The sequence below is a fragment of the Hypanus sabinus genome, chromosome 23 (genome assembly GCF_030144855.1).
Source record: "Hypanus sabinus isolate sHypSab1 chromosome 23, sHypSab1.hap1, whole genome shotgun sequence".
NCBI lineage: Eukaryota > Metazoa > Chordata > Chondrichthyes > Myliobatiformes > Dasyatidae > Hypanus > Hypanus sabinus.
Window position 1 is genome coordinate 53,048,445 of NC_082728.1, and position 11,694 is coordinate 53,060,138.

Sequence of the window (11,694 nt, forward strand, 5' to 3'; positions counted from 1 at the left end):
GGCAGGAACATGTGGAGAAAAGATGTGAGACAATGTTCCTTGAACTCACATTGAACTTCATGGGAAAGGTATAGGCATGTGAGGACAAGGGGTCAGAGTGACCTTGAGATGCCTGGCACTCAACGGATGAAGAGCTTTTCCTCAGGTTGCTGTTGGGGTTACTTAGGGCATTTAGATGTGTGTAGTCCCACAATTGGTAGGGACAGCTGAGTAGTAGAGGTCTCACCTCGCAACTCCCAGTAACCGAGGTTCAATCCTGACCTTAGATGCTGTCTATGTGAAGTCTGCATGCTCTCCTGGTTGCATCAATTTAATCCAAAGTCCCAAAGCAATTCGGGTTGGTAAGTTAATTGGCTGCCGTAAACTTCATCTCGTGAAGTTGATGGGAGATGGGGAAAGAGAATTAAATGTAGTTCATATAAGTGAGAACTTGCTTGTCAGTGCAGACACAGTGGGTGTGGAGACTGTTTTGTACTCATCTTCACTACAGCTGCCTCCTCACCCTGGCTGGTATTTTAGCCCCAGTTAAGGTCCCCAGTGATTTCTTCAGACCCTGCTCAACCCCTTGACACTTGATACTCCTTCATTATTTCCTTTGTCTTTTGTGTCCACAGCTCCAATTCCACAAAGTCTGCAGGCAACATTCTGGATGACATTGGCAGCATGTTTGACGATCTCGCTGACCAGTTGGATGCCATGTTGGACTGACCATGCAGAGTGTTACCGAAGGCTAACCCTTTCCTTTATGCCAAGCCAGGGGATCATCCCCCAGTCAAGAGCTCTGCACTGCCAAGGGCTGGCTGAGCCCAGGGAGTACTGAGAGGGAAGCCCATGTCTGATGTGAGAATAGACACTGAACTGATAGACTTGTGCTCCATTTGATTCCCAAGCGTTTGTTGAAAATGATCCTCTTCAAGGGAGGAAATGAATCTCTTCAGGGAGAATTCCCTGCAACTGTTTCCTTTGTGAGATGCACACAGATTTTCATCAATTACTACAGGAACTAACCACAGGCATTAAGAGATGCTGCATTTTATTCTTTTTAAGAAAAATTATGTATAGAATTTTTCCCATACTGTTGGCTTCAACTGAGTTTGCAACGAGCACTTAAATGAGTTAAAGCACAATATGTCAACCTAGCTCAGCTGACGGAAGGTTCTAGATCAGTTGCACTGGGCAAAACTCTAACTACTACTGCTGCTGCTCAAGACCCAGAATTGCACTCATTGTAGACACAGCTGCCTGTTAGAAACAGTTCATCTTCAGTTACTGAGCATCAAGCTCCCAAGATGAGTGGTAGTCCATTTACAAGGCAGCTCTTTCCTTTAGAGAGGACACTGCCCCATCCCCAAAATGTCCAATGTTAAAAACCTGACAACTGCTTCATGTTTTTGCTTTGTTCAGAGAAAGGGTAACACCGTGGGTATTCTGAGCAATTCACCTGAAAGCTGGTGCCAAATGTGTGTGTCAACTTGATTTCTTGTGCAGTGCCTTCACGTTTTCCTTCACTACAGTAATGGCGCAAGTTACTGTGGTTCCCACAGGCAGCAGGAGTAACTGTGTTTGGGCTGAGTTCTGCCACAGGATCTCGAGCAGTTACAAGTACAGAGTAGCTGTCAATTCCTGATTGGTGATGAACTCTGCCCATTAGAGTCTGTGCAGGCATCTGGCTTTCTAGAAGTCTCAGTAGACAAAGGTCCAGGATTTGTCCTCATCCTCCAACATTCCAGTTTGACAAGGTCCCACTGTGACTAACACCAACACACCAGTGCTCTGGGGGTCTGGTCTTGCTGCTACTGAACAACCGATCAGCAGTTTTCAAGCACCAGACCTTTGGAGGAGACAAAGAACAACACAGGTCTGTGAATCAGTGAGGGATCCTGTTGCATTTTGTGGTGTCTCAAGTTGCTGGTGAAACAGTTGTGTGATTGGCCAGATACAAACTGATCCATGTAGCTCTGACCCTGTTGCTTCTCATCAGCTTATCAACCCTTCTCCTGTCCTAGTAGATTGATTACAACTGAAAGCCCCCGGAGAAGGAACATTCCTTACAAATATTTAATTTACATTCATTATTTCAAGAAGCAGCCCAGAATATAATTTGTCTGGACCTTGCAGTGTGCAGCAAAACAAAATATTTTTTAAAAATGTGGAGTTGGGTCAGAAAGGAAAGTATTTAAACCAAGGTCAGTATTCCACTAACAGGTTCCAGTTACAGAATCTCACTGTTGCTACGGCTACTCTTTTTACAGCAGTTTGTGTGCCTTTTCTGCAGAGCAGTTATACATGGGAAAATGTGTGTATACAGTATGTGCATTACTTTTTAAACTGTTAACACAATTACTGCAGGCAACTTTGCCAGAGTCAACATGTAAAGCCAATTGATACAGATGGTACGTACACCAGTATGCATTTTACTGATGGCCAATTATAATTGATTCCAGTGCCTGGGTTTTTAAAGGTATCCAAGGCAGGAACTGACCTTTCACAACGGGTTTAACTTAACCTGCCTGGTTCGTAACAAGGATGAAGAACTGATAATCAGTTCCACTGGTCTCATAGTTAAAAGTGGCAAGGTGGCCATTTGGTCCATTGTTTCCACACTGGTTCCCAGGAGAATGACCCCATCATAGGAAAATAGGAGGCCATTCAAACCTTAAGCCTGTTAGTATGACTATGGATGATCTTTCCCTTACCTCCTCTGATCTGGGCCAGTTCCTCAGTTCTTAGTTTTGCAGGATAATTTTACCCATTTGCTCTTTGTTTATTTGTTGACCAAGTCTCCAGGGAAGGGAACTCCAGAGATTCATTGTCCTTTACAAGCTGTTCTCATGCACCTTAATGACGACTCCCTAATCTTATTGTTGCAGAGTCTCTCATTGGTCCAATTCCCCCACTTATCTCCTCGTACTCCCACATCGTATGTTCACCAACTCTCCTGTTCTTTTGCAACTTAACTGCAGTAAGAGGCAATTTACACAGCATGTTTTTGGAATGTGAAGGAGACCAGGGGAGCTGGTGGACACTCACGGGTGGCTGGAGATTTGAAGTAGCAGATCTATCTGTGATGCTGTCCTCTCCATGCATTCTTTGTGTAATAGTGGACAACTCATTGATAGGTTGGGGTGCATCTCTTCCTATATTTGTTTGCCAGATGTTGGGAGGAAAGGAAGTATCTGCACAGTTGGTATTGCTGCACATCTGACTCAGGAACAGCTCCCAGAACATACAGGGCATTGAAATTGGGTATTCCAGACTTTCAAGGTAACACAATCCCAGACCATCATCTGTCCCGTGGATGTCAATGCTAAATAATAAATGGTTTAACTAGAATATGAAAGGGAAGCCATTTCCACTGACAACCCCAAGCTACACACAAAAAAATGAGCAGAGTTGTTCAACTTACCTGTAAAGCTGATACTGATTTTCAATGCAACTGTTACAATGTGTCACTCCTGGATTGTAATGGATCATAGCTTGGTCCTTTCAATCCAAGCCCTTGCAGAGGAAGGGTGATCCAGTGGCTTAGGACAAACTACTTGCCTCACTGGTTATGTTTTTGATTGTAATATGTGTGCTTTACCTGGAAGCTTTGCAAGGCAGACTGTTGCTACGAATGCCAGAGACATTCCTGTAACACCAGCAGTTTATGGCATTAATGGTGTGCTTCACTTGTGTTTAAGAGGATTGCTCTGCCTATGATGGAGTCCGGTGTCAAAGTTGCTAGGCGTGGGAGGCAAATGGAAAGTGATTGGTATAAGTGAGTACCTGATGGTTAACATAGACTTGACAAGGGCCCATTTTGCTTGGGGATCTTAAGGGTCAATGAGACATATGACCTCTTCTTTTATAACTGCAGACATTGTTACAGTTGGATTCAGATACTTTACAGCTGTGCACCTCAGAAAACCCTTTGTTACACCACATTCAAGATTTCTGTAGCTATCAGTGTAATGTTTACCAGACACGAGATGGGAATGTCTGCTTTCTCAACAACTACTGAATGAAGTCAGCGACTGCTGGATGAATCCTCTTCAACCAGCTGCACACACATATCATGCCCACATGACAGACACTCAGGAATTAGATAATTAGTATTTACTAGATTCAAACTAAATGAATAGTGTCGACTCTAATAGACAAAATATAGGCTGACCCTACTACAAAAAAAAAGTAGTCCAGTACACTTTGTAAAATTGTTATTTATAAAGCAGCTTTTGTGACCCTGGGCATTGTAATGCAGGACAATATTCCACATATGGGAAGGAGATATCCCAGATACATGAGAGCGTGCGGTCTGATCAGACTGGTGCTCTGACTTTTGCCTCATGAAACGTGCCAGTTAAATCCAAACTGGCAGCACAGCGGATGAACAGTCACAGACTAGAAAGGGCACAGTAGCCACATTCACTGACACTCGTGTTCTGATAGGTTCCTGCATGTAAAACACAGCAGATTCCATTAGCATCGTCATGGAGATAGACTGCATGCCTACACTGAGTGCCAGGTCACCATGGACTTCACAGCTTGAACCAAGCATTATTCTGCCTGCTGGTTTTATTATGTAAATACCTGTTCCTATCTTTCAAAATAATATATATTTTTGAAATCATTTTCTTCTCTTCCTATAAATGTACCAAATGTTCTAGGCAGAGCCATAGCAGAGAATGATAAATTGGAGATGTTACACTGGATTTACTAAAATTTCTTATCTGTTGTAAGGTTAATTAGTGTACAGATTATGGAAGCAGTAAGAGACAGCCAAGGAGGAAAGGCACAATATAACAATTAAGAAGCTGTTGAGTTAAGCTTGATCGATGTAAATTGCAACTTACTTGTATTATTATTGCAAATGTGTATAATGTGTATCTGAAATTTCTAACGTGTGATTAAGAACTTCCAATTTTTACCTACTTGGCTTCAATGCGCTTGTGTGTAAATTATTTCCAGACTGAGAAATGGAATCAATAGAGCTGATTAAGACCTGTGCTAATTTCACTGGCCTGGGCTGCTTTGCATGGATTGTGCAGTGTTTGGACTGGTTCTAGAATCCCCGGCTCTGGGTTAGAAATGGGATTAGGCTGCTCACTGCTGAAGGATCACAGACCACTCAGGACAACTGACCAGGACTGTGATGCCCAGCACTGCTCCTCCCCACCCTCTGACTACATTCATGGTTCAACCTCACACACGCTGTTAGTGACATACCAGAGGAACACCAAGTGAGATCTTCCTGCAGGAATGAAAAATAAGTTTGGGATGAAGAAAAGAATTTGCTGATTGAAATCTTTGAATGAATCACTTAAACAGTAATTTGAAATCAGGTATCATTAAACCAATTGGTTTAATTTAAGATCAATTTTGACTTAGTGATCTACTGGTGAAAAGGCTTACCTGACTGAGGCATGGGCCTCTGGTGACAATCTCCAGAAGAGGCAGCTGACATCAATTGGTTACGTCAGGCATAAGTTTAGTAGCAGTGTTGAATGTGGGCATGACCTTGGGAACATGGCTCAGGTGCCAACATCCATCATAAAAAGCAGCCCATCACCCAGTTCAGGTAGGCGTTACCATTTTAATGGGGTTGGAGATTAAACCATCCATCCATTTCTTACAGAGACCTTTGCTCATTAACAGCAGGAAGAAGGGAGTGTGAATCAATGTAGTTTATGAGGCTGACTCAGCTACCTGCAGAACGTGGAAATGTGAGCGAGAAACAAACTGCTGCAGGAACTCACCAGGTCAAGCAGAATCTGTGGAAGAAAATGGACAGCTGATGTTTTAGGTCCGGTCCCTTCCTCAGGATTGAAAAGATACAGGGGAGATACAGCCTGTATAAAGAGGTGAGGCAAAATAGTGCGAGGGTGCCTCACCGAACTCCCAAAGAGGGAAGGAAATCAAAGTGGGCAAACCTGTAGAAGACTTCACAGTGGAGTGGCAAAGCAGAAACATAAGAGACAGCAGATGCTGATATCTGGAATAAAAAACAAACTGGAGGAACTCAGCAGGCCAGGCAGCATTTGTGGAGAGAAATAGACAGTGGACATTTTCATTCAAGACCCTTACTTTGTACAGTAAGATGATAGATGGCCAGTACGAAGAGGAAAGGATGGGGGTGACTGAGTTGGAAAGCTATGATACAATTTGAATGGACTGTTGGCCAGTTCTTTGTGAACACCATGTAACCATTTGGAAAATTGATGGTCAAATACTGCAATGTAAAAAAACTGCTACCAAATCTTAAACCATGAAGATCACCTAGTAAAAACCAGATCTGAAACTGCCGAACTGAAACTGAAACTCTTAGAGTATCATGTTATTGTATCTGTAAAGTAGCTGTTACAAAGCCCTCGTTCAGCTCACCCAATTAACTTCAGTTTGTTGGTGGAGTTGGACCAACTCAGTGAGCGGGAGTGGTGATTTCACTTAGGTTCATGGCTGAAGATGAAAAAAGGCCACAGTTTGCAGCAGTTGGATTTGGACGGTGCCCAATCAGTGAACAGGATTGATTAGAAAGGGCAAATGAAAATAAGGCAAAGGCCAGAGGAGCGGCAATTGTGTGAGGGTAAGTTACAAGAGTGTAAGAGTGGCTTGGGTGGGGCAAGTATCTGGTAAGTTTATTCTTCTTGCCACTAATGTTAGGACACAGTTATCACAGTGAGAATGGTTCCAGGGAGTGTTTTGTTAGAACAGTTATCACAGTGTGGAAATACTAGCTAAGAATACCAGAGTGACTTCGAGTTTCTTTTTAAGAGTACATATCATGGAGAGTCTGCAGCAGTCTCCACCACCAGAACTTTGATTTTTAGGTTATACAGCAAAGACGAACAACTTCACATAATTTTATTTGGCATCCCATGGTCAATATACGATCAATCGCTTAAAAGTTCGCTTAAATGGCAGTTATCCCTCGGCGCGAGTCTGGCAGTTTTTCCGGCTTCCTGTTATCAGGACTCATAATTTACCCCCAAACGCATCCTCCCTCCTGGTTCCAGAGGCCTAGTATCTTATTTATTGGAATTCCTGGTACTGCGCTCATCACCCAGGGTTATTCTCGACACGCATCAGTAGTCTTAAACACATCTGTTCAGAATGGTCAAATATCCCATCAGACTCTAGTTTTAACCATTTCTATCACACACAGTGAGAATGGTTCCAGGGACTGTGTTTTGGGGCACTAGCCGGTACGGGGAATTAGGAATAAAGTCCCGTGGCATGATTCATTTCAGCCCCAGCCTTCTCTGTTTCAGGGTGCTGAATCTCCTTTTTCTTTGGAGGTTGGTGTCTTTAAGCCACCTTCCATCGTTTAAAACATCTTAACATGTAATCAGCATCACGATTTGGTTCGCCGTCCCCATTTCGGGGTGGCGTTCTCCCGGTGTTGGATTAGTCTCAAAATTTCCCCATACGTCCAATCCCCATTTGACCACTCATGCTGAATGTCACCGCATAACGATCATCCCCGGTCTCTCCGATTACCACATCCGCCGGGGGTCCAGGCAGGACTAAGGGGTCTCCTATGTGCTGGCGGTGCCATTATATCTTTTTAGGTGTTTTTTTCCCTAGCTGCAGTTGAATGTTCAAAGCCTTCGTCTTACTTCCGGAACTCTTCGGTATATTAGCAGGACCAGCGCTAGCCAATCAACTGCTGGCACCTCCCATTTGTCCTGTTTAGGATTTTAATTTCATTTAAGATACAACAAAGTTTCTTTATACACACTATGTACAAAATGAACGCTTACTGAATCTCCATCGACGAACCTCGAAGTCTCTTCTTACTTTTCCCCCGTAACTACGCTTTTCTTGTTTCCTTCACTTTTTTTCGTAGCCCTAACTTGTTTTCTTCTCAGGTCTTCTTCCAGCCTCAGCAGAGCAGGTGTCTTGGCTTACTCCCGAGTCACCGGTCGGATGCTGGAGGCTATCGATTACCTTCCCTTCTCCCAGGGAGGTCTCTGGCAACTACCTCTCTCTCCCTCCCCCCCCACCTTCAGCTAGTTCCATAATAATTCGGACGCCACCCCCCACCCCTCAGCAAGGACAGTCCCTTAATTTAATCCGGACTCTACCCCCATTTCAACTACAGCTGTCCCCTATTTAACTCGGCCCTCTTAGCTAGCCTTTCTTCAGATCTCGCTCAATGGAAATCCAATCCTCGTCGCCAGATTCTGTCGTGGAAACAGAAACTAAGAATATCAGAGTTTCGTTTTAAGAGTTTATTAACATGATATCGAGTCTGCAGCAGTCTCCACCGCCACCAGAACTCTGATTTTTAGGTTGTACAGCAAGACAAACAACTTCACAACTTTGTTTGGCCTCCCATGGTCAGTATTTGATCAATCGCTTAAAAGTCAATTATCCCTCGGCGCGAGTCTAACAGTTCTTCCTGCTTGCTGTTATCAGGACTCATAATTTACTCCCAGACGCATCCTCGCTCCTGGTTCCAGAGGTTCTTTATTAATTGGAGTTCCTGGTACTGCGCTTTTCATCCAGGGTAATTCTCGAAACGCATCAGCAGTCTTCAGCCCAGCTGTTCCAGAATGGTCAAGTATCTCATCGTACACTAGTTTTACCCATTTCTACCACAAATCCCTCCTTGTTCATCTTTCTGATGAATTGCACATAGAGTAATGCTACCGTCTCCCCTGGCCATGACTTTGTACGGGCGCAGACCCAGCGAATGCATAGTTGTGTGACACAATGAACTACCACCGTTAAGCAGTCCAGGACAAGGAGTGGCTGTGACCAGGAAAATATTTATTCTGCTAACACTGATTTAACCCAGTTAAAGAAATCCCAGCCTTCTAGAGGGGCTGGAGAGTTCAGTCTATGTATGTCATATCGCATCTGGGTCATATGTTCTAACACATGGGTTTCTGAAGCATCGGGTATGTAGGTACAACACTCTTTTCCTACTAACGCACAGACCCCTCCTTCCCCGGCTAATACATAGGCTAAGGCCATTTTGTTCTGTAAGGTCACCAGCGGAAGGTTTTCATTTCCTGGTTCAGAATGGCTAATCCCTCTATAGTCTTATTGGCCAACTGTTCTAGTTATCTACTGCACCCCACCAGTGGAGCAATCCTGCCAAAACCTTATTCCCCGCAGAAATCAGAAGACCACGTCTAGTTCGTGCGTGTAGGTGGTCTGCATGAGAAATATTGAGTGGCGGGACTATGGTTGTAACAGAGGTAGACGATTTTCTTAAATAGCAGCAGACAGCCCATTGCCTAGGGAGCCACAGATACGCCCTAGACCCACAAATCCAGCTTACCCTGGGCACCCAATACATTCCCATTGCCGTCCATATACTACAGAGGCGGTGAACAGTAACATGGGTCCAATTTTTACCTGTCCAGTACTCTCTGGTCACATTGTCGGGTTGATCGGGCCACTGTATTAGGGGTGCAATGGAGGTATCACACAAAGAAAATCCTGGTCCAGAACACAAACAGACCAGAGCCAGGCCTACGCTAGGAGACAATAGAGGGAGCACAGAGTTGTAAAGTTAGTAATGGTACTGTCCCATTCTTAAGACTATTCAAGACCAGATACTTTACGGATTCGAGACAATTTCGAGTAGACTCACTGCCTGAAATAGTATAGGACTGTAATCCTACCAATATACATATACATCCGCGCGGAATGGGGAACTGCCATATAAACATAACAGTTTGTTAAATCTGCGCGGTAGGCTGTAATAATTAGCAAACTGGTATTGTGTAAGTGTTGGTGACCCTATCCTTCCTTCACATGCTCAAAACTTCTCCACTTCCCTATTTCTTTGTATTTTCCCTCCGGTGCTGTTAGACACTTAATCAATCCTACCCCCAATATGATTATCACCACTATTTCCTTCATGTTAGTCCTCTATTGAGTATAAATTTTGTTACTATTCAGCCACCGCAACATGAGCTGCAGGTTAGAATAATTTTCTTTTCCACTCTCTCAATAACACTTGGTTCTTAGTTCTCAGAGCCGATCCTCTCACTCGGGGATGTCACTTGTTCGGCGTTTATTTCGCCCTCGTCCGGGTGCAACTTGCGTGTATTCAATCAGGTTTCTCATAAGAGCAGGATTAGGTCATCCGGCCCATCGAGCCTGCCTCACCATTCAATAAGATCATAGCTGATCTTAACTCAGCTCCACCTACCTGCCTTTTCCCCATAACCCTTAATTTCCTTACTATGTAAAAACCTATCTAACTGTATCTTAAATATATTTAGTGAAGAAGCCTCAACTGCTTCTCTGGGCAGAGAATTCCACAGATTCACCACTCTCTAGGAAAAAGTTTTTCTTTATCTTCGTCCTAAATCTTCTCCCCTGAAGCTTGAGGAAATGTCCCCTAGTTCTAGTCTCACCTACCAATAGAAACAAATTTCTTACTTCTATCTTATCTATCCCTTTCAAAATTTTGTATGTTTCTAAAATATCCCCTCTCATTCTTCTGAATTCCAGAGAGTATCGTCCCAGGCGACTCAATCTCCCTGCTTCATCGTTAACCCCTTCATCCCTGAAATCAACCTGATGAACCTCCTCTGCATTGCCTCCAAAGCCAGTATATCCTTCAAGTATGGAGACCAGAAATGCACACAGTACTCCAGGTGCGGCCTCACCAGTACGCTGTATAGTTGCAGCATAACCTCCCTGATCTTGAATTCAATCCCTGTAGCAATGACCAACATTCCGTTTGCCCTCTTTAATAACCTGTTGTACCTGTAAGCCAACATTTTGCGATTCACGCCCTCACCTTAACGGCTGTACGGGTCGTCAGCAGCACTAGGTAGGGGCCTTTCCACCCGGGAAAGAAAGAATCGTTATTTATTGATCTCACGTGTATTTTATCTCTCGGCTAAACAGGTGCCTGGGCTTGCCGGACCCTCTCATACAGTTTTTCTGCCTCCTGGCACAAGGCTTGTGCGTATTTCAGTGTCTTCTCAATATTCCATATTAGCGCTACCTTTCCTGGGGTCTTGGAAGGCTTAGTTCCTTTTGTCATAGGCCGCCCCGTCCAAATTTCATGAGGCGTAAGTCCTGTATTTCTATTCCTTTGATTTCCTAGTGCGATACCCACTACTAAGGGTAGTGGCTCTGGCCATCCCAGGCCGTTTTGCTGACAAATTTTTGTCAAAGCTGCTTTTACTTCCCGTTTATTCTTTCCACCATAACTGAGTACTGAGGCTGGTAGGGGATGTGCATTTTCCACTGGAACCCCAAGGATTCCTTCAGCCCCTGCACTAATTTATTTGTAAAATGGGTTCCCCTGTCGCTATGTCTCGGAATTCCAAACCTAGGCATAATTTTTTTCATCAATATATTCACCACAGTTTTTGCATCATCCCTCCTAGATGGATAGGTCTCCACCATCTGGAAAACATGTCTATTTTTACCAATACATACCTAAACCCCCTTTCAGCAGGTATATGTACAAAGTCAATTTGCAAGTTTTCAAAAGGCATTTCCGGTTGGGGCAGGTGATCAAATCTAGCAGGCGTCTTTCCTCTATTGTTTTGCTGGCAAACTAAACACGTTCGTACTACCTTCTCGATAGTTACTGTTATCCCTGGGGCGCACCATTGTTGAGTGATAGTATGCCTTCTTTGCCCATGTGAGCCTGGCCATGTGCCAGGCAAGCCAGGGGTGAAAATAAACTACACATTCATATTACTCGGCCGTCTGGGTGACGCCATAGCCCGT

General features: G+C 44.0%; 1 protein-coding gene across 2 annotated transcripts in view; it reads left to right on the forward strand.

Annotated features, from left to right (window-relative positions):
- Window positions 1–4,913, forward strand: part of LOC132380192 (caskin-2-like) — a 287,298-nt gene extending 282,385 nt beyond the window's left edge. For both annotated transcript variants that reach the window (XM_059948876.1, XM_059948877.1), the window contains one exon: window positions 615–4,913. In XM_059948876.1, the coding sequence (XP_059804859.1) occupies window positions 615–708 (94 nt within the window). In that variant the 3' untranslated portion in view covers window positions 709–4,913. The remainder of the gene's footprint in view (window positions 1–614) is intronic.
- Window positions 4,914–11,694: the final 6,781 nt, after the last annotated feature.